General features: G+C 42.5%; 1 protein-coding gene across 1 annotated transcript in view; it reads left to right on the top strand.

Annotated features, from left to right (window-relative positions):
* Positions 1-18,047, top strand: part of si:dkey-1h24.6 (uncharacterized) — a 23,398-nt gene extending 5,351 nt beyond the window's left edge. Inside the window, exons 2-4 of the mRNA XM_057327920.1 lie at positions 16,526-16,870; positions 17,249-17,361; positions 17,730-18,047. Coding sequence (XP_057183903.1) covers positions 16,526-16,870; positions 17,249-17,361; positions 17,730-17,819 — 548 coding nt within the window. The 3' untranslated portion in view covers positions 17,820-18,047. The remainder of the gene's footprint in view (positions 1-16,525; positions 16,871-17,248; positions 17,362-17,729) is intronic.
* Positions 18,048-24,682: the final 6,635 nt, after the last annotated feature.

Genomic DNA, 24,682 nt, shown 5'->3' with positions numbered 1-24,682 from the left:
CACACACACACACACACACACACACACACAGAGACAAGCACGCAAAGTGAAAGCACACATTTAAGATAAAGGAGAGAGAAACAGGTCAAATATTAAACAGACTATAAATTCCTATATGCACTATTAATTATGTAAAACTTTAAAATTCGAATTCTAAAGCAGCCCCCCGGCCAGGCAAATAGTGCAAAACAGTATGCAAACGGTGGCGAGGAACCCAAAACTCTAATTGAGAAATAAAACCTCTGGATAACCCAGGCCCAACCAGGGGATTCCAGTTCCCCTCTGGCAAAAGCTGCTGCCTCTGCACAAGCGCGACAGTGCATGCACAACATGGCTAAAAAAATAAACAATAAGGTAAATTATAGATTTAAGATGATCATTAATAATCTAATAGCATTTTAAATTTTGTAGTGGCCAAACTTACGTTGTGACTGACGACTGAAAATTCCTGGATTCGTAGCTTCGACGTAACATCTTGACGTAATTTGCTGGTCATGGTCACGTCGTGACAACGTAATGGATTAAACATTTTGTTGGTAACCAGTTAGTAATATTCTTTGGGCGGACTCGCAGTACAACTAATTTAACCTGTCTTTATTTGCCCATAACTATTTTAGAGACTTTTTAAATAAGATATAATGACAGACTCAGAATTGGAATACTTTTCATTTGTATAGATAAAACCAACATATTGACAGCAACATATCAAATCGCGTTCAAAACAGTTTAACAGTTTACAAACATTTAAATGAACAACAAGGTGTTTGTTCAGATACTTAACTTTATATAACAGTTATTTAAATCATAGCATCGAGGATGATTCACGACAGATAAATAATTACAGAAGCAAAAACATTACAAAAAGCACTTCAAATACAAGATATTTACTTAAATGACAATTGTAAAATAAAACATGTCTTACTTCGGATAAACTATCGGTACTCTTGTCCGACACAGCCCAGCTGTGCATGCACTGTTCTGAACTTGAGCGGGCAGGAGGTGCGCACTGTAACATTCCCATACAGCAGAGAGTGTCCTGCATGTAGCTTATTAAATATCTCTTGGCTTATTTAATCAACAGATTCAAATGTCCTGACTAAAAAAACGTTTTAAACACGCATGTTTAAATACTACGCGGCAGCTAATTCATTATTGTTAATCAAAATTTGATTGGTAATGAAATTATGTGCGCATAAAGTGCCACTTACCATACCCGTAGGTCATGTAATTACCAAAATAGTAATGGAAATAGAAATGCAAATAATGCCTGGGACGTGCCAGCTACATTGCCAGCTGGCAAGCAACAGTATCTGATGTCACTGTTACACAGAATAACAGCAAATGTGCATAATAATCTCTGGTATATTTAACACTGACCACAGTCAAAATCACTCATCTCAAAAAACCTAAGCAACATACACAACTGTGCACATCAAGTCAAGTCAACTTGAGCACAATGTACACACGCACTGACACACGAAGGCACACACACACGAAGGCACACACGCACACACACACACGCACACGCACACACACACACTCGCGCACACACACACACACACACACACACACACACACACACACACACACAGACTTTGGTTGACTATCCCCGTTGGGACAGTCCATAGGCGTAATGTTTTTATACTGTACAAACTGTATATTCTATCCCCTATCCCTAACCTTATCCCTAAACCTAAAGATCATAGAACACTTTTTGCATTTTTAGATTTGTAAAAAATATTGTTCTGTACAATTTATTAGCTTTTTTGCCCATGAGGACCTCAATTTTGTTCCCCACGGTGACACGAGTCCCCATGTGTTGGTGTGCATTCATGTTTAGGTCCCCACCGGGATATACAAACATGAACACACACACACACACACACACACACACACACACACGCACACACACAGGCTTTGGTTGACTATCGCCGTGGGGACAGTCCATAGGCATAATGTTTTTATACTGTACAAACTGTATATTCTATCCCCTATCCCTAACCCTATCCCTAAACCTAAAGATCATAGAACACTTTTTGCATTTTTAGATTTGTAAAAAATATTGTTCTGTACAATTTAGTAGCTTTTTTGCCCCTGGGGACCTCAATTTTGGTCCCCACGGTGACACGAGTCCCCATGTGTTGGTGTGTATTCAGGTTTAGGTCCCCACCGGGATATACAAACATGAACACCAACACACACACACACACACACACACACACACACACAGTTGTCTCAGAGAAGCACACATTTAAGATAAAAGAGAGAAACACAGGTCAAATATTCCTAGATGTAATTATAAATAAATTCAGAAGAATGTTACATTTTAAAGTTATATTAATAAATACGAAAAGTTGAAATTTTAAAGCTGATGTCAGCAGGTCAGGCAAACAGTGCAAAACAGTATGCAAATGGTGGCGAGGAACCCAAAACTCCAATGGCGGAAAAAAAAACCTCGGGAGAACCCAGGCCCAACCAGGGGAACCAATTCCCCTCTGGCAAAAACTGCAGCAACTAGGCTAAATAAAAAGAAAACAAACATAGTAAAATCATTAATAACCTAATAGCAGTTGACATTTTTGTAGTTAGGACTTGTCGGGTCGCCGCTTCCCTCTCTCAGCTCTTCCACCAAGTCAGGGTATGGACTGCATCCTGCTCGCTGCGGTAGCCTCGGAACAATGAGATAAGACAGCTGAGAGTAGAGTACTGTTCTACACTCTTTGATGCAGCAAGTACATCAGTTGTTATGGGAACGGTTCCGGTTGATCTAACCAATGCAGCCTAAACCCTCAGAGGATTTGTATTATGGAAGTGTAGTGTATGCAAGGTTGAAAAGAAGCGTCTTTAATCTAGATTTAAACTGACAGAGTGTGTCTGCCTCCCAGACAGTACAAGGAAGAATGTTCCAAAGTTTAGGCATTAGATAGGAAAAGGATCTACCACTTGCACTTGATTTTGAAAATCTAGGTAGTACCAACTGACCGGAGCCCTGAGATCGTAGTGAACTTGCAGGACTGTAATACAGGAGAAGCTCACTCATGTACTGAGGAGCTAAACCGTGTAGGGCTTTATAGATGATCAGTAAGAAGTTAATGCGTTGCATAAGAGGTAACCAGTGCAATGTTGATAGAACCGGGCTAATACGCTCATACATTTTAGTTTGTGTAAGAACTCAGGCTGCTGCATTTTGAACTAGCTGGAGTTTTTGTAATAGGTCCATGGGCAGCCACCTAATAGTGACCACATATGACATAGTTTAGATATATTCTAAAAATGGAAAAACACAGTTTTACAGGTGTTGGAAACATGGCTTTCAAATGACAGATTACTATCAAATAAAAACGCCAAGATTCTTTGCTGACAACAAGGTTTTTATGGAACATCCATCAATAGTTAAACAGTATTCTTGGTTGTTGCGTATGGCGGTTTTCTGTCCAATAAGTAACACTTCTGTTTTGTCCGAGTAATAAAGTAATAAAAAGTTACTCATCCAGTTTTTTATATATCGACTATACATTCCATTATTCTTTTGAACTGCTGTGTTTCGTGAGGCTTCGAGGAAATATAAAGTTGAGTATCTTCAGCATAGCAGTGAAAGCTAACTCCGTGTCGCTTTATTAGATCTCCTAGAGGTAGCATGTATAGTGTGAAGAGCAGTCCCTAAATCTGAGCCCTGTGGTACACCGTACTGGACTTGTGATTTGCGTGACACCTCATTATTTATTGTTACAAATTGAAAACGGTCGGATAAGTAAAGTTTAAACCATTTTAAAGCTATTCCATTAATGCAGACGTAATTTTCGAGTCTAGAGTGTGCTGTGGTCAATCGTGTCGAATGCAGCACTAAGGTATAGCAGCACCAAAAATGAGATACAGCCATGGTCAGACGCCAAAGGCAGATCATTTGTAACTCTGATCAAAGCAGTCTCTGTACTCTGCTCTCAATCCGGACTGGAATTCTTCATTGATGTCATTCCTTTGGAGGAAGGAACATAATTGAGTTGACACTCATTTTTCAAGTACTTTAGAAATGAAAGGTAGATTCGATATAGGTCTGTGGTTACCTTGTTCTTTAGGGTCAAGTTGGGTTTTTTTGACAAGGGGCCTTATAACAGCCACCTTATATGCTTTAGATACATATCCTAGTGTCATAGATGCGTTAATAATGCTAAGAAGATGATCTATAATAACTGGGAGCATCTCTTTCAGTAGATTTGTAGGTATAGGGTCTAGTATGGATGTTGTTGATTTAGATGATCTAATAATTAGACAGTTCACCATGATCTACGGTATCAGTCATAGAAAAGCTTCTAATCTGTTTTTTTCTCACTTGCAAGACTACAGTAAAATTTTACTTGTGTGTTAATGAAATTTTGGTAGACTGGTTTTCACACTGAGATTTGCTTAAATAATATTAAATTGTACTGCATGTTATTTGTATATGTTTTAGTTTTTTTAAGTGATTGTGTTGTGGTGGTACATTTTACAAATATTACCATGCTTTAGTAACAATATATACACTAAAATTTGCAATATGCAGATGCACTACAGCTCCCCCTAGTGTCTTCTATAGAGATGTGCGATAATTGCGATGATCCGAAATCATTGCGATGAGGTCAAACAATCGCGATGAGACGATTATTTAATAATCGTGACAGCCCTAACGGTAGTTATGGGTTTTGTTGATTTGTGTGTGTATATATATGTATATATATATATATATATATATAATATATTTCTTTTACAATGCTGTACTGATAGATACTGTGCTGTATACTGATACTGCATTTACAGTGTTTGTTAAAAACTGAAGTTTTACAATTCAATACAACCTGACTTCATTACAAAACTATTTGCCTTTTTTGTCAGTCCCTATGTATTTTAATGATTTTTGTATTCACACATTTACACACAGTAACAATACATTTGGATAAAGTTTACTTAAAGCAATAAGAAATCGTGTGAGAGTTACTTAATATAATAATATTAGCATTCAGAAATTCAGTTGGAATTACAAATGAAAATCTGTACCTATGACTTGATGAAGATACTTCAACATTACACAATTAATTTGTTTTACATTAATGAGAAATAACACTTTCAATCAACATGATTGTTTTAACTAGTGTAATATAAATTGAATGTGTTGGTCTGACACACAAAAATTAATTAAGGAAAATTAAGTTGGTTCAACACAATCTGATCATGTGGGACCGATGTACACATTAAAATAAGTAAATCCAATAGATTTTTTTTTTCAGTGTAAACTCTAAAACAGGCAATGACACTCCCAACAAAAAATGACATGCAATCAATTTTGCTTAGCTTTTTTCCACCTGTTTCTGTTTCAATGCATAGTTATAAAAATTAGGGAAAGTTTTAACATAAAAAGCAAAGGGTCAAGATCCCAACTAAAGCATACACTCATCACCATAATGGTGATTCAACAAAAAACATCAACATGTAAACTTGTGTTAATTCTCAATAAGAACTTTTGTAGACGTACAACAGAAATAAAGTGACAGTGGTGTCTGTAAAGTGAAGTGAAAGTGACCTATTTGTCAGGTATAGTGACCCATACCCGAAATGTGACCTCTGCATTTAACCCATCCAGTGAGTAGTGACCACATGCACAGCAAGTCGTGAACACACGTACATCCAGAGCAGTGGGCAGCTATTACTGCAGCGCCCGCGTGCGAGAAAGTAGGGGTAAGGTGCCTTGCTCAAGGGCACCTCAGTCGTTACTCACTGGCCCTAAGAATCGAACCAGCAACCTTCTGGTCACAAATCCGACTCTCTAACCATTAGGCCACGACTGCTGGAAGTGAAGGTGGTAATAGAGTGGAATAACTATGGAGTTAACTATTAATATAACTATTTTAGTGTTTTCCCATATTTTTACGGACGTTTTCTGACAACAGTTTTTTGCCGTGAAAACTACATAATTTCACTGTTAATTTCACAGGCATTTTTTACAGTGTAGTGTACTATACTTGTGATAACTAATAGTTCTCCTAAAAATAGGAACATTGTGGGCTAGACATCTAAGGTACTGATTTTTTATTCACTGTTTAATCCAATATGTTTTTTATATCAATTTTGTAAGAAATATACTGATTTTACTTTACTTTTACTTTTTATACTGACATAATCATGTTTATAATTCATATGCACGCTGACATACAATTAATGTTGTTAATTTGTGTCGTGATCCTGGTCACTTCCTGGTTGATCCGAGCACTATGTATGATGTTTTCTGTTGAGCACATGTGCTCGTTGTTTTGACAGTTCCCCATGCGCTCGGTTTCTACGTCATTTTCCCCGCCCTCGTGTCTCCCCGCCAGGCACCTGCAGATTATCCCGGCCATTAGTTTACCCATAACTCCTCATCCCATTCACCTGTATCTCGTTAGGTATTTTATTTCCCTATTTTAGTTCCTCTTGTCCTCCTGTCCTGTGTCAGACCATTGTTCGTCAACCAGCTTTGACTTCTTGTACTGCCTTTCGGCCAGTGTATAATTCCTGCTCTCTAAATCTTTGTCATAGTTGTAGTCTCAGTTATAGCCTTGTTTATTTTACAGTTCCCCTTCAGTCGGTCTCTCGACGTTGTGTTGAGAGACAGACTGGAGTTTGATCTTGAGAACCTATCATCTCGTATGATGATCCCCGAGACCGACGAGCACGACACCTGTATTGCATGTTGGGGGTACAGCATGCAGTGGCAGGGCTCGTCGATTAAGGTGTTGCAGTTACGGTCGGCTACGTTCTTTGGAATGTAGCCTCAACCCCGTCTGCTTCCCGAGCGAAGACGACTGCCGCTTCGGCGAGGTCGACCGCTTTGGCGAGCGGCGGGGGTGATTGGGGATTCCCACATATGTCACTGCGCCAGTTTCGGCTCGCGGACCATCCGTGCCCCGGCACGCTCACCGGCTTGTCCCCGATGGGCGGCGGTGTACCATCCCATAGCAGGCAGACTCGACAACGGGATGGGATGAACTTTCTGTCAATGTCGGACAGCTACCTCCTGGCATCGGATGCGAAGCCCATTGGAGGTCCCGCCCCCGGGCGGTCGAGCCCAAGATGAGGCAAAGCAGAGATGACGGCCGTGCTTGCCCAGGCTGACCTGGAGGTGCATGAGGAGCTCACAAAGACGTGGAATATGCCGTTCGTGGCGCATTCCCGTCTGTCGGGCTCAGGAGCTGTTACTTCCCTGGACGGTGGGGCAGCTAAGGGATATGTCGACGTCCCCCAGGTGGAATGTGCAGCAGCGGTGCACCACGGACGCTGCCACTTGCAGGGGTCGACCAAGGCTCCCTTCCATGGCATGTAAACTCTTTTACACTCGTGTTAAAGATTTATGATGCTGTGGGTTAACTGCCTCTGCCCTCCACGCTATGGCAGTCCATCAGGCTCATAATGCTATGGTGGCCCATCAGGGTCATAAGCCAAAGCGTTAAGATCTGGTTGATGGGAAGACCGCGCCTCGGCAACGAAGGTCATGGCGGATGCCCTGGGTCGGACGACGTCCACGATAGTGGTCCAAGGGAGACATTTGTGGCTCAACCTTGCATAGTGATGCTCAAAAGGCGAGCCTTCTAGATGCGTTCATCTCGCAAGTGGGGCTGTGTGGTGACACTGTGGAGGTTCTCCGTGGTGAAGAAGCAGACTGCTCCGCCATGACCCGGCCACCTATCAGTCGCCGATGTCCCGAGCGCAGCCTGCCCCCCAGCAGCCCCGCACCCCCGTGGTGGCCCCTCTGGTATTGGGGCCCTCCAAGCGACGGCCCGCCAGAGATGCAGAGCCCCACGGGAAAGGGCTTCTATCCCGTTAGGAACCCGCCTAGGAGACAGAGCGGCCCTGACGGTATGAGCCAGGGGGATTGAGAGTAACAGCGGGCCCGACCTCTCCGGCCAGGTCATCGCCGGCGGGTCGAAGCTGGTTACCACCTGCCACGTCCCCCACCCAAGCCAGGCCCTTTTTAGGGCCGGGCGCCTACTCTCTCTCGAAAGAGCTTCTCCCTCTCTGGGCTTCCCCACAGCACTCTCGATACGACGGTGCACTGGGCGACAAACTTCTCGCTGCCCTTTGCAAACTCCACTTGATGTTGCGTTGGCCGGCGGTAAAACCAGGCAGGTAAGTCAGCAGAGCCATCAACCTCCCCGGGGTTCCGCCCCGTGCAAGGTGACCGCTCTGTCAGTCACCGAACCAGCCTCACATGGCATGGTGAAGCAGTTTGTCCCTCTGGTTCCACTGTCACGGTTCTTGGGTGCTTGGCAAGAGTGCACCAGCCCGTCACGCTGGCTAGAGAGGACGATGCGTCTCGGTTATGCACGAAGTATCGGGGCAGTGGACGGGTCCCCGGCTGCGGTGGCACAACAACTGCCTGGAGTTGCTGGCTGTCCTTTTGGCACTCAGGAGGCTCCGGCCCCTCGTGCAGCACAAACACGGGCAATGGGTGGAGTGGCGTGGCATACATCGCGTACCGTGGCTGCCGTGGCGTACATCAACCAAGGCCGCATACGATCACGGCAGATGTCACGACTCGCCCGATGCCTCCTCCTCTGGAGTCAGCAGGTGACCAAGTCCCTGCGAGCCACCTTCATCCCGGGTGACCTGAACGAGACAGCCATGCGCACTCTCGGCAGTGGACGCCCCGCGGAGAATGACGACTCCATCCCTGTGCAGTCCGGCTCATATGGGAGCAGTTCGGCCAGGCGCAGGTGGACCTGTTTCCTCCCCGCACTCCACCCATTGCCCGCTTTGGCACTCCCTGACTGAGGGACCCCACGGCACGGATGCCTTAGCACACAGCTGGCCGCGGGACAAGCGGAAGTATGCCTTCCCCCCAGTGAGCCTCCTTGCACAGGTCCTGTGCAAGGTCAGGGAAGAGGGACAGCAAGTACTGATAGTTGCACCTTACGGGCCCAACCAGACTTGGTTCTCAGACCCGGGGAAGGGCACGGTGTGGCACCTCTGGAATCTCCATGTCTGGCCCCTGGACGGGATGAGGAGACTTGCCGCCGGCGGTCAGAGAGACCGTACTGCAGGCTAGAGCACGCCACTAGGCGTCTATACGCTTATAAGTGGCGTCTCTTCTCGTCTTGGTGTTCTTCCCGCGGGGAGAACCCACGGAATTGCTCAATCGGGTCAGCGTTGGCCTTCCTACAAGGAGACTAGAGAGAAACCTCTCCCCATCAACATTGAAAGTGTATGTAGCCACTATTGCCGCTTATCACGATCTCGAGGAGGGCAAGTTTCTCTGCCAACTTGACCTGGTCACCAGGTTCCTTAGGGGCGCGAGAAGGGTGAATCCACCTCGACCGCGCTCCGTACCCTCTTGGGGCCTTAATGTGGTCTTACAGGGCCTTGGTACAGCCTTCAAGCCCCTCAGATACCCCAGTCTTCCTCATCTGACAATGAAGACGACACTCTTGATGGCGCTTGCTTCTATCAAGAGGGTGGGGGACCTCCAGACATTTTTCGTGTCCCTTGGGTGCCTAGAATTCAGGCCCGGTAGTTCTCACGTTATCCTGAGACCCCGGCCCGGTAACGTGCCCAAGGTTCCCACCACTCCCTTCCGGGACCAGGTGGTGAACCTGAAGGTGCTCCCCGCAGGGGACGAAGACCCAACCTCCAACGTGTTGTGTCCAGTACGCGTACTGCGCCTCGACTTCGACCGCACGCCATCCATCACTAAGCATTGGCATTATGGTAACAGACCGGGCGGAGCGGTCTGTTAGAACCAAGTCCAGTACTGGTAGGGTCGCCCCTGCTCAGGTGGACCCCTATACTTGGACTGTTGCCCCCTATACTAGGATTGTTGCCCCCTGTACTAGGACTGTTGCCCCATACGTAGTGACTCCCCTACAGGGTCGTCCCGTATGTTGAGTTCCTCACTCTTGGTTCCCCTGTCGGTGAACCTGTGACCTCCCCTCCGGTGGTTTAACCCACCTGGGTTCTATCCCCCCATTCGGGCTGACACAAATTCTCACATGTTGTTCTCCCCACTGGTGAGACCATGTTGGTGTCTCCACATGTAACCTCCCCTTGTGGTAGGATGTGGCCTCCGTAACACACTCTTCAAAGAGGAGAGCCGTGTTTCCCCAGTGTTCTTACGGCTCCATACAGCGCCTCGCTACTAGAGACGAACGCCACCGTCCGTGATGGCCGTCGGTACAAACTTCTCAGTATGCTACTAGTACTGATCCCACTGGAAGATTGTGACTCGCTAAGTCCATTCAGTGTCGCTCAGCTGGAGGTCGTGATACGGCTCAGCGCCGTGGGGTGTAAAGATAGGTCCCCAGTCTGTCTCTCAACACAACGTCGAGAGACCGACTGAAGGGGAACGTCTCGGTTACGACTGTAACCTCCGTTCCCTGATGGAGGGAATGAGACATTGTGTCTTCATGCCACAACGCTTCGCCGACCCGCTGCAGTGAACGGGAGATGTCTCTCAGGTTCCTCAGCCCAAAGGGTGAATGAATGACCGCCGCCACCTCCCTTTTATACCCGTATGCACGGGGCGGGGACTGGCGTGCGTGTGCCATTCGCCAAAGCCCAGAGATGATAGGTTCTCAAGATCAAACCCCAGTCTGTCTCTCAACACAACGTCTTGTTCTCTCCATCAGGGAATGGAGTTTACAGTCATAACCGAGACGTTCTCTTAGTCTGCCTTAGCCTAGTCTTGCTTTCCTTCCGGTACCCTTTTCTGTTAGCTTTTGCCATCTCTTGTTATTTTCCTCTGCCCTCTCCTCAGTACCCGTTGGCGTCCCGGACTCGTTCACCCATCATCACTGGATCAGTTGGACTACTGATTCTTATACATCGTGTGTCGCCGGGTCAAGTATTCTCCCCGCCTCTGAATCTCTGCGGAAGCAGTTCTCCCTTTTCTCTGAGTGTCATCGGGTCGAGCATTCTCCCCACCCCAGGACTTCTGTGGTTCGAATTCTCTCACGTACGAGGGTGTCTGCTGTTCGGCGGTCCTGTCGATCTCCGTGCATCTGGTGGTGTCACTATCGACTGTCTGGTTTATTCTACCATGTCAATAAAACCCTGTTTCTCCCGCTATTGAGTCTGTCGACTGGTATCTCATTCCAGAAGGGTCTGACCAGACACAAGAATCAGCGGAGATGGATCCTTTACGAAACGCACTGCAGCAGCAGGGGTCTATGCTGGGGCATCACGCCTCAACGCGACCACGCAGGACGTGGATGTCCTTAACGCTCAAGTCGCAGATCTCCTCCTCCAGGTCTCCGAACTGCACTGTGCGGTGACTAACTCTGAGTGCCGCGGCCTCAGTCTCCAATGGATTTCCCCTCGAGCCAGAACCACATGCCAACAACCCACCACTCTACGACGGCGACTCTAATTCCTGCCGAACCTTTCTGTCTCAGTGCGCCATGGTGTTCGTTCTGCAACCTCGTCGCTACGCCACATAAGGTGCTAGAGTGGTGTTCGTACTTACACTTCTGACAGGACGAGCTCGCGAATGGGGCGTGGCTGTCTGGGAGGCTCGAGCTCCCTGTTGTCAGTCCTTCGGGGCATTTCGTGTGAAATCGTCTGAAAACACATCTCTTCGGTCAGTACCTGACTGATTAGTACTGACTTCTATGTCTTTTCTACTCTTTCTATCCATTAAAAAAAAAAAAACTTACTGTGGTAGGCTATATGAGACCAGTTTTACTGCGCTTATTCTTTTTGTTGTCCTTATGTTGTGCCAAATGCTTCCATTGTTTACTTCATTTGTAAGTCACTTTGGATGAAAGCATCTAATAAATGATTAAATGTAAATGTCAATTTTATCGTAACAAGATCATTTCTTTAGACTCCAATTTTAATAAAGTTAGATATGGGTTAAATCATAATACATTTGTTGACTTTACACTTTGGGACTTATGATTCAGGAGTTGACATAGCCAAAATAATAAACAAATTTCCTTTTTTCAAACATCTTTTCTAAACCCGAAAACAAAATTACAATATATAAACCTAACTCCCTCACTAGAAACAAATATCAAATAATTAACAAAACAAAAGATGGCGTCAAACTCCATAATTTCCCAAAATAAACAGTATTTACAAATATTTACAAGATAGAATTTAGAAGAAACAATTAACAGATCAGGGTCGCGTTTCCCGAAACCTTCTTATCACTATGTCATTCTTAAGTTATACCTTAAGCTGTACCTTATCGTTAATATGTGTTTCCCGAAACGTTCTTAGTTAAGTATACCTTCTGTAAGTCATACGTTCGGAAGGTTGGTCTGGAGCGCTCTTAGCTATACCTAGGGCTGTCACGATTATTAAATAATCGTCTCATCGCGATTGTTTGACCTCATCGCGATGATTTCGGATCATATCAATTATCGCACATCTCTATAGAAGACACTAGGGGGAGCTGTAGTGCATCTGCATATTGCATATTTTATTGTATATATTGTTACTAAAGCATGGTAATACTTGTAAAATGTACCACCACAACACAATCACTTAAAAAAAACTAAAACATATACAAATTACCTGCAGTACAATTTAATATTATTTAAGCAAATCTCAGTGTGAAAACCAGTCTACCAAAATTTCATTAACACACAACTAAAATTTTACTGTAGTCTTGCAAGTGAGAAAAAACAGACTAGAAGCTTTTCTATGACTGATAGTATTTTAATGGTGGCTTCAATTCACACCTGATCAATTTACTTCATTTACAAGTATTTGGTGGTTGTATTATTGACAGGTAAAGCCTAAACCTTAAATATATGATGACCCAATTTTTTCCGATGTATTTCCAAGAAAAAAAACATAGTCTTGTATTCAGAACAATATGGTCGTTTCAATCGCAGAATCAAAAATGAATGAGAATTAAATGTCAAAGCTCAAAAACACAATTAATTGCCAAAGCCCTAAAACAGACAATTAATTGCAATAATCGCAATGATTTATTAGACAATTAATCGTCAATCAAATTTCATAATCGTGACAGCCCTAGACTATACCTCATCACTGTTGACAGTTCACTCGTGGCCACTGTGAAAAAAGTATTATTTACATCGAAGTCTATACAAATAAAATTCTAATGTTAAATACACCAGTATGTTGATGTGTCTTCATGCAAATAATATAATTGTCACACTGATGGTTGTTAGCTTTTTAATCATATTATCTAAAGGTGCATCAGCTGGCAAATCAAAGACTTTTCAGTCAGAGGCACCAAAAGACAGATGTCTTCTAATCTAAATGTCATAGAGGTATGTGGGTAATTTATATCATTCACACTGGGAAGCAGCCTTTGGAGTATCACCACTGGCACCTGTCAAGCCACTCCCAAACAGTGTACCCTAGCAGCCAGACAGCAAGAGATATACCTCTACATCAGAACGTCGTAGAGACATGGGAGGTGTGTTTGTTTACTCGTCGCATGTAGTATCAACAATTGGCAGCTGCCAAGCCACTCCCTAGCAACAAAACAGAGTTTGTGCCCTGCTCACCCCTACTCTGTTTTGTGGCTGGGCCACTGCCAATTGATGCTAAATGAGCCCACCTCCTTGTCTATATGACACTGTGATGCAAAGTAATGTGCCATACAAAATACCTATGAAATTTACCAGAGTAGGATAAACAATCCCAGTTTCATGGGCATTTTCTTCTGCTAAACCACTCCCTAGCAACTAAACAGAGTACCTTAGCAAATATTTAGCAAGACATATATCTTTGCATCAGAACCAGACGTGTTTTGCACTGGCTAGTTTAATGCTAATTACTAATGGTGTAACGGTATACGTATTCATACCGAACCGTCATGAGCTGTCACAAGAAAATTCCAAATGAAGTCATCATTCCTATGCTCTACTCCCTTCGAAGGGAAGAGCCATTGGAGATTAAACTTTGGAATTAACAAGGCATTTACATGCCATTATGTAGACGTTTGGTATGCACTTGGCAAAGGAAGCGACGTAATTTCCTCATTATCTTCAGCTGGCATGTTCCCGAGACAACGCAGCATGGTGTCCGTCAGCAGACGTCGCTGTTTTAATGGCATAACTTAAGCATTTGCAAATAAACAATACATTTTATATTTTTAAAGGATAGGTTACTTTTCTGTATGTAAAAAAATCTAGCTTTATTTGGTTTTCTGAAAACGAACTTTGCATTGTATCTGCTTTATTTGCAACAGTTGCTGATGTACTCATATTAATGGAGACTCTTTTAATTCTAGAAACTACTACATTGATCATAATTTTGGAAAAAAATGTGTAATGCTTTTCAGTACACTACACTATGTGTGATAATTAATTTGCAGTAGAGGATGAAGGTCTGCTGTGACAGAGGTAGAGGTTTAAAATGTTAGGCCCAGTCACATGTCCAAATGTAACATGGAGTGTATCTCTTTCAAATACACATTCATTTTGTTTTTTTGTTTGTTTCTTTTGACTTTGTTTGCTAAAAGGCCATGGCTTTCCAAATGTTAAAAGTGGTGGAAACGGGCTATCCTGAAAGTCTAATTGTAGTTTGGAGAAAGGCCTTTCAATACTAAACTGTAGGAGGAGGCTGAGGATCAGAAAGACATTTTTTAGGAATACAGTCAGTATGAAAAACCTGATTTCAAATTATAATAAGAATTTAAATATGTGAACAATATGTCATGTTGATCTCATTGGGGGTCACCTAATAAAGCCTTGGAAACCTACCAGCCTGGGAATCAAACTTGCAACCTTTGAGTGTTAAATCTGGCTCTCTAACCATTAGGCCACAACTATCTTTGATCCAATGCATCAAATATTGCCTAATAAGTGGACAAGAGTAATGATATGCAATTGCTCTGCAGTTAAGATACTTTCACTATTAACAGCAAATTGTAAGGTGTGTATCTTTATTCAGTGATGTTTTAAAATACCTAATTCAAAGTATATACAGTATTTAATATAAATACAAAAAGTTTAACAATAACAGCTTACATTATTTTATTTAAAGATAATTTCATTTTAAAAGGTTAAATAATAAAGTTAATAATAAAATTAATTGTGAATGCTGAATTGCGATGGGTGAGATTGGAAATGTAATTGTAATATTGCTGTAAAATTATAATATATTATATGTAATCTGTGCTTTCACGCCCACTTGACGCTCATCAAAAATGCACACATGCGCAGAGAACCCCTAAAGTTTAGTAACATTTCCTTAACATGAACTAACCCAGGAACATAATATGCTCCGGAGCAGGTTATCTTCAGAGAGTAATTTGCTATGTTTACTTACCTTGAAAGTTATCTCAGTTTTTGGAACCAAAATTTGGGGTTATCAGATAGCTAACCCTTAAACTTACTCAGGTATGTCACATAACCAGCTTTCTGGAATACCACTCTGGTCTCATATAACCCACCACAGTATACAAAGCTAAGTTTTTTTTTATAGAAAGAGTAGAAAAGAGATAGAAGTCAGAACTGATCGGTGAGGTGTTGATGGAAGAGATTAGTTTTCAGCCGATTCTTAAAGATTGCTAGAGAATCTAATGATCTTGTAGCAGCAGGCAGATCATTCCACAAATGTGGAACCGATCCAGAGAAGGTACGTGAGAGTGATTGTTTACCTTTTTGGGATGGCACTACAAGACGTTGTTCGTTTGCAGTAGGGATCTGGCGGGTACATAAGTCTGGATTAGCGAGTGAAGATAATGGGGTGCTGAACCAGTGGTGGTCTTGTAGAACAATAGCAGAGCCTTGAATTTGATGCGAGCGACTATAGGGAGCCAGTGTAACTTTATGAAGAGAGGAGTGACGTGTGCTCTCTTCGGTTCATTGAAGACCACTCTTGCCACTGCATTCTGGATCATCTGTAGAGGTTTGGTTGTGCAAGCTGGAAGTCCAGCCAGTAGCGCATTGCAATAGTCCAGTCTGGACAGGACAAGCTGCAAAAACTGCGATTATGTTTTTATGCGTAGCTTGTTCGTGAAGCACGGTTCTGTGATCAGTAAGTAAATGCTGCTTGATCTAAAAGCACTGCGAGTTTGAGTCGCTTATAAAGTGCTTTGAAAAGCAACACCCGTCACAATCATTATGATTGTTCTAGCTCAGTGGTTAGAGCATGGCATTAGCAATGCCAAGGTCATGGGTACGATCCCAGGGATTACACATACTTAGAAACAAATGTCTAGTATAATACAATGTAAATCGCAAAAGCATCTGCCAAATGCATGAATGTAAATTATGAATATATGTTATTATCATGAAAATACCTGAGGAGGCTTGAAAAACAGTGATAGAAAGTGTGGATAGGAAGATGGTATTTCCTTGTTATACGTATTTTTGGAGTTTCTCAATGAGAGCACCCTCTGGCTTTCAAATGCAGCTGCATTGAACCATAATTCAATGACAAGCTGTGCATAAAAAAAAAATCGCAGTCAAACACAAAATCGTGTGCAGTTCCTTTTCGATTAATCGTGCAGCCCTAATTGTCTCTGATAACAATAAATCTCTCTGAAGGTTATAATGTTTTAAAAACTAAAACTCATTTCTTCTCCACACTGTAGGCAATCTCCCACCAGTTAAGTATGTGGCACTAAACAACAATGTTCCTGTGGCTTGCCCTACACTCAGTGGAATGGAAATGGACTTCAAATTATATAAGGGCCCAGATAAGGTCACCTCCATTTATATAAATGTAAATAACACATTGGATAGCAAACATAGCGACAGCCGAAAGAGCGATTTTCCTTCCCATCTAAGTGTTAATTTTACAGATGACAGTGCCAACTTCATCCTATTTAGAGTGACAGTGAATATCACAGGCCTGTACACCTGTGAGGCAGTGAGAAACTTTCCTCCTCCATTTCTAAAAGTGGAGCAGATGCCACAAACTATTGTGTTTGTTGAAGGTATGTTTACTATAGTTATTACAACAAGTTTTGAACAGTGTTGACGCTGTCACGATCCCAGTCTGTGTTTTCCCTGTGTTTCCCCTGTGTGGGCTTAAATACATAGAAACTAACAAGATAACAAGACACACCTGGAGGAATTAATTAACACTAAAAACTACAAAGAACTACAAAACATGGCACAGAACACGAAGTAACAGAAAAGTTCACCAACACAGGGGAAACACAGACTGGGATCGTGACAGAAGCATTATATAGTGAATTAAGATAACTGTTTAACTTATTTTAATACAGCTATGTTCTAAAAAAAATACAGAGAATCTCAACAAGGAAATATTTTACATAACATTAATTTTTTTTATGCGTGTCTGTCAACAGAGACCCCAAGGAAACCGTTCTGTCAACATGACATTTACCTGGTTCTGTGGGTAGTACTTGGAGGCATGGCCATATATGGTCTGTTAATGTCTTGCGTGGTCCTCAGACTCTTGGTAAATACATTTACAAATATAAGCAATAAATCGCTATAATATATTTTAATATAACACATTAATTAACTTACGTTTGTAACAGTGTATTAGAATAATTGATTGTTGTTGAATTTTCACATCAATGATCAACATCATAAAGTTTTTATTCATATTCAAAGAGTAAATAAGACATTACCATCAGACATTATACTATTCTTTAATAATTAAACTAAACCATAATTTAAATATGCACTAATAATATGCTTATTTATATTACGTATGGTCATCATGGTTACAGATCATCAAATGTTTCTATATTATAGTAAGCTGCTCTAAAATAGAAGTGATGGGTAATAGCCTTTTTTGTCTTGCCCGTGCTCACCCACCAGATCAACACAAACGTTAGAGAATGCAGACAGAAATGGCAAGGAGTTCAACACCCAACCCTGCAGAGTTTCTGCATAGACACTGTAGGATGAAGCTGTCTGACAACCATGGCCAAAAAAAGCACCATTCAAATATCCATATCAAACAGCAATGTTGCGAAAAAGAACACTGCTTTAGTTGTATTCTGAGAAAAGCCTTTGACATTGTATTTTTCATAGTGTTAATATTTCATTTGACTGACTTTATCATTTTACTGAACTCACTAGCAAATGTTGCATGATTTATTTTCAATCTTATAATAAACATAATAAATAAACACAATAAACAAATAATCTCTCCCCTTTCCTGTTTGCAAACATAAATATAATAATAAATAACAAACACACACATATTTATTTCTAAGGAGGAATAATCACAGATGATATGAAGACTTTTTTACCTACTGTACAAAACAAATCAAGATAACTAAAGTTTCAGAATGAATCATATCAGTTTTAAAAGGTTTTAGATTATCATTGATTTTGTTTTATGTTTATTCATAACAGTAGTAATTAATATTTACCACAATTATACTTCAGTAACTATAATTGTATTATTATATACATATACACAGAGTTAAACTGGTTAAATCTGGACCAGACCATATTAGTTCCAGCGATGTACCAAATATCATTCCAGTGACGTAACTTTGTGATTCCCATATTCATCGTGACAACGTAACATTGGACGTTGTTGGGACGTGGTGATTACTAGGGGTGTGACTGGTCGTCACTGGTCTCATGATTTGATTGATTCGACTATGATTATCATGTCAACGATTCAATTTGATATGACGATGCGTTGCATCATCAATTTAAAGGTACAGTGCGGGATGTTTTGTATGATCTATTAACAGAAATGCAATATAACATACAAAACTGTGTCTTTAGATGTGTATAAAAACCTTACGTAATGAAAAGTTATGTTTTTATTACCTTATAATAAACCAGTTGTATCTACATAGGGAGCGGGCCTATCTACATGGAATTTGTTATGTTGCGCAGCCATGTTTTGTACAGTAAGCTCTAACGGACAAACAGCTCTACAGAGTGCGTTTCGTATATGTTGGTCTTCGTGTGTGTTTTTAGACGCAGCTAAAAACAGCTGTTTTTAGATCATCACTGAGTTGAAGACGCACAAAGTAGTAAGTCGTAGTATGGAGAGGAGGAGGAGTAGTCGTCGTCTAGCTGAAGCAATTGATTGTTCTGTCTTAGAAGTTTTGATAAAATGGAGGACCATGCGTATTGTGCACAAGCGCCGACAGAGGCTGAATCTCCGTCGTCAAAGAAGCGCAAACGTGATGCTGCCAGACGAATTAGAGACAAACGGCGGCAGAAATCCAGGATAAACATCGGTGTATCTATTACCAGATGGAAGGCACTGTTGAAAGACAAATGTTTTCAAGGCGATGCCGAAGTTGCCTGTTTTCTGCTAGACTGGTAAGATAATTCAACATTTTCAATGTTTCCACTTTTTCAATGTTTACCAAACAACTGTTTTGTTGAAAGGGTAACGTTAGCATTTTATACCAATGGCCATATAACCTCTGAATAATAATGTTTTTCCGTCCCTGCGGTACGTACTCCGGTTGTTCCTGACTTTACAAAGGGGGAGACAAACGTCTACTAACTTACACAACTGCATATGTCGCTGTCAGATCAAACGCTTTGAACAGCGTTGCTATTTATGATTAGCTAACTTTAGTTACTTCACTACTCTCAGCGTGTACTAGATAGCACGCAAGAAATATATCTAATTATAGAATTGTAACAGTAACTTTCGCAATAGAATACATGTTAAATGATTAATTCCGTTAATATATTGCCTTACCTGCTTGTATCACTGCTATCCGCTGTCTCAGTAGACGACATCTTTTTTTACTGTTGCGGCCTCCGTCGTAATTCGAAAGGGAGGGGTGGGCAAATGACTCAGAGATTCGTTGCAAAACTATAATATAACGCTAGTGGCCGCTGATTTTCAAGAACTGCGCCTTTAAGTAAGACTTCAACACAATATAGAGGATTATAGAGCAAATATTTATGACAGATGAATAAAAATTATCTTAAAGAGTACATAACTAGGGATTTTAAGGTCCTACTTTGGTTTACGGAGTGTCCAACAACAAGTTTATGTACAGAGAAGGTGTAAAAACACTATTATTTCTGAATTATTCTTACCTTACTTCTTGACTGACTCTCAAATGGTTCGTTCCGCGATTCATTTGTCTAATTCCCTCCTTTCCGCTAGCCTAGTCTGATGTGATTGGTCAGATGTTCTAGTCTGCTGTGATTGGTCTACCACGAATGAGGCTCACAAACTACAGTGTTTGGGGGAAAAGAGTGACGTTTTCGCGGGCAGTCCTAGCAAAACGTAGGCAGGGACTATATGTAGTGATGTACATCCGCGGCGGTTCGCGAATCGGACAAGGGATGACTCGTTTGCGTGATTCAGAGTCGACTCCCTTTTTCCAAGCCAATAACTTTGTTATTCATTCACCTTCGGATTTATAACTTGCCAGACTGCTTACTTTCAAACACGACAACATTACACACTGCATGAAATGTAATTTTCATGTTCTCATGTTATGTACTCTTTAAGCTTAACATTATATTCTATTTAGCAGGATGTCTTTTTTTTAGATACAACAATCAAAAGCTTCTTCAGTTACACTTACAAACATCAAGGTCTGTTCATTTAATGTGCCAAATCGATCAAAAATCACTAAAATATATGTTTACTCTTACATTTGTAAGGTATAAGTAAAGAAAGGGATATAAAAAAACTGCTAAAGAGGTAGTCAGACAATGAGGTAAAACGAAATGACTGTCAATGTTTAAATGATGCGAAGCGCACACATGTCAAGGCAGTCGTGGCGAGAACCCAAATGCAGGCAGGCAAAGACGGGGTTAACAAAAACACTTTATTTGACAGACAAAAAAGGACAAAGCAAAACACCCACGATGGGGAAAACTGAACTAAGAATATTTATATGACAGGCAAACAAAAACTTCCCTCAAGGGGGCAAAAACGAGAACAAAGAAAAATCAAACTAACAAGACAAGAAACTACCTGGGAAACAAAGACAGATGACATGGGACGAACTGGATACACGAACACGACGTAGCATACGAAACGCATAAGACAATCCACCAGCACAAGGCAAAGAAACATGAGGGTATATATAGGGAGAGACAAACGAGGGATCATTACACGGGGCAGGTGTGGGACATTAGACATGAGAGGAAAGCAATACAAGAAACGAGAGGGGCGGGGCTAATGACAAGACATGAGAAAACACATGAGATGTCAAAAAACAAACATCTCATGGCTTTCTCACATATAACCTAAGGCTTTGCCATGGCTCTGCTACAGGACCAAGAAAAACATGACTAAGGAAGCAGAGCCATGACAGAAGCCCCCCCTTTAATGAGCACCTCCAGGTGCTCACCAAGGGGTAGACGGACAAGACAAGGAAGACTGAGACAAAGACAAGACTAGACAAAACATGGAGAACAGAATAAGAGGCAGACAAGACAAAATAACAAAGGGACTAGGGTGAGACAATAAAAACAACAAATATGGGAGGGGGGAGGGGCCAAACCAGAGCCCATAGGGGGCAGTCCATGGGGGTGGGGAGAAGTCCCAGTCCCCGGCTGCACTTGAGGGCGCGTAGTCCAAGGGGACTTAGGAGGAGTCCTGGGGGGGACAGTCCTTGACCCTGGGGGTCTCCCCGGGGCCGGACTAGGGACCGGCTGGAAGGCCGGCTGGGCAGGACTTGATGCCGGCTGGAAGGCCGGCTGGACAGGACTTGACGCCGGCTGGAACACCGGACTGGACGCCGGCTGGAACACCGGACTGGACGCCGGCTGCACCGGACTGGACGCCGGCTGCACCGGACCGGACGCCGGCTGCACCGGACCGGACGCCGGCTGTACCGGTCCGTACGCCGGCTGGATCACCGGACCGGACGCCGGCTGGATCACCGGACTGGACGCCGACTGGATCACCGGACTGGACGCCGGCTGGATCACCGGCCTGGACGCCGGCTGGATCACCGGCCTGGACACATGACTGGACACAAGACTGGACACAGGACTGGACACAAGACTAGACACAAGACTGGACACCGGACTGGACGCCGGCTGCACCGGACTGGACACCGGACTGGACGCCGGCCGCACCGGACTGGACGCCGGCTGCACTGGACGGGTTGGAGTCCACGCAGCCCGCCGTTGCCTCTTCTTCTTCCGCCGAGCCACCCGACTGGTGGTCGGGTGATGGAAGGAGTCCTGGGGCCTCCTGCTTCCTGTTTCGTGCATAACAGGACCCATGACCTCCTGCTTCCTGTTTCGTGCATCGCTGCCGGCAGCTTGTTTGTATCAGTGCTCTTATCACTTCGCTCTAATATTAGTGTATTTTATTTTCGTTAATTATTATTGTCGTTGCTAACTTATCCTGATATCTCAATAACTCTGTTCCTGTTATTTACTTGGAAGAGTCTAAACCAAAAGTGATAGTTAACTTAACGCCGTTAGCATAGCAATAGCGTGTTAGCTTGCTTTCTGTTCACACTGTGGAATATCATCTTGCCTCTGGTTTGTCTTGTGTGCTAACTGTTTCTCTTTTTAAGCGAGTATACTACGATCCATCGAGCAACCTTGGTAAGTTGGAATTGCACTTCAAATCCGGTGAGTTATGGCTTCTATTCCTATTATTGTTACTTGCACCTCATGTCATATGTTTAGCTTAGCCTTCTCTGTCAGCTGCGAGGGCTTTATATGCGATAAATGCAGGGAAATAGTTAGGCTGACAGAGAAGATCTTAGAATTAGAGTCTCGCATCCAATCTTTATCTGAGGATAGTAAGAGTTTAACGACGATAGAAAACACTTTGGATGCGAGCAACATTAGCGCACACAGCTCGGTTCCGGTTGAAAATCCCCCGCAGCTGGGAAACTTCGTGACTGTGAGACGGCGTAGTCGCAGGACAAAACATCACTCGACCGTTCCGATTACAGTCTCGAACAGGTTTGCCCCGCTCAGTGACGCACCGACTGAGAAACCTGCTGAAAGTGCCCTAGTTATCGGTGATTCTATTGTTCGGAACGTTAACATAGAGGCACCAGCCACCATAGTCCAATGTTTACCGGGAGCCAGAGCGCCTGACATCAAGTCAAATTTAAATGTGCTGGCTAAGGCTAATCGTAAATTCAGTAAGATTGTCATTCACGTCGGCACAAATGATGTTCGACTCCGTCAATCGGAGATCACAAAAGATAACATTAAAGAGGTGTGTGAGCTCGCAAGCATGATGTCAGACACTGTAATATTCTCTGGCCCCCTCAATGCTTATCGTGGTGATGAGATTTATAGCAGATTATAATCACTAAATGGCTGGTTGTCTGAGTGGTGCCTGCAGAATGATATAGTTTTTATAAATAACTGGAAGAGTTTTGAGGGCAGACCTGACCTGTTGAAACGAGATGGTCTCCATCCCTCCTGGGCTGGGACTTCCATCCTGTCTAGAAATATGGCAAAAAGTCTTAATGCTAATGCTAAAACTTGACTCGCTGGGGCCCAGGTCAGGGAGCAGACAGTATGGCTTAACCAACTGTCTGCTTGCCGTCTCACGTCGCAGAATACACAAAATGTACAACATGTAGTAATCCGTTCTCCCAAACATCACAAAATAGAGACTGTGTCTGTCCCCCGGATTAGCAAACATAAAATAATGCGTAAACCTCTTGAAAGTAATTTAATAAACGTTAAACAAACTAAACATGAACAAAATACAGATAATCAACTGTTACGACTCGGATTGCTAAATATTAGATCTCTCTCTAATAAAGCACTTTTTGTTAACGATATGATAACAGATCATAAAATAGACATGCTCTGTTTGACAGAAACATGGCTAAAACCAGATGATTATATTGCTTTAAATGAATCTGTCCCCCAAGATTATTATTATAAACACGAGCCTCGTCTAAAAGGCAGAGGGGGAGGTGTCGCAGCACTTTACAATAACTCTCTTAGCATTTCCCAGAAGTCGAACTCTAAATATAATTCTTTTGAAGTCATGGTTCTTCATGTTTCAACACCTAATACTAAAGATAAAACACTTTTTAAATTGATTCTAGCTATTGTATATAGGCCTCCAGGGCACCACACAGATTTTATTAAAGAATTTGGTGGGTTCTTATCAGAACTAGTACTGGCCGCAGATAGACTCCTTGTCGTTGGTGACTTTAACATCCACGTAGATAACGTTACAGATGCCTTAGGAATGGCTTTCAAAGACACTCTTAACTCCATGGGCATTAGTCAACATGTGTCAGGACCCACTCACCTTCGTAATCATACTTTAGATTTAATACTGTCTTACGGTATAAATGTGGACGACGTTAAAATCCTTCAGCAGAGTGAAGACATTTCGGATCATTATCTGGTATTATGTTTGCTTCACTGGCCTACGGCTGCAAATAAAACTCATTGTTACAAATATGGTAGAACAATAACTTCAACTACCAAAGATGCGTTTCTCGATAATCTGCCCGAATTGTCTCAAATCATGAGAAATAACGTTGAAGATCTTGACATTACCACTGAAAATTTTAATTCCACCTTCTCGGTAACGCTAGACAAAGTTGCTCCACTACGTTTAAAGAAGATTAAAAATGGCAGCCCCACACCGTGGTATAATGAACACACTCAGGCTCTAAAGAAAGCGGCCCGAAAAATGGAGCGCAACTTTAAGAAAACTAAATTAGAGGTATTTCGTACAGCATGGAAGGATAGTATTCGAAAATACAGGAAAGCCCTAATAACTTCTAGATCCGCCTACTTTTCATCACTAATAGAAGAAAACCAGCACAACCCTAGGTTTTTATTTAACACGGTGGCTAAATTAACAAAAA

This window comes from Triplophysa rosa, unplaced genomic scaffold (genome assembly GCF_024868665.1).
Source record: "Triplophysa rosa unplaced genomic scaffold, Trosa_1v2 scaffold326_ERROPOS99425, whole genome shotgun sequence".
Taxonomy (NCBI): Eukaryota; Metazoa; Chordata; class Actinopteri; order Cypriniformes; family Nemacheilidae; genus Triplophysa; species Triplophysa rosa.
Note: the sequence above shows the minus strand (reverse complement) of the source record. Positions and strands in the feature narration are given on the sequence as shown.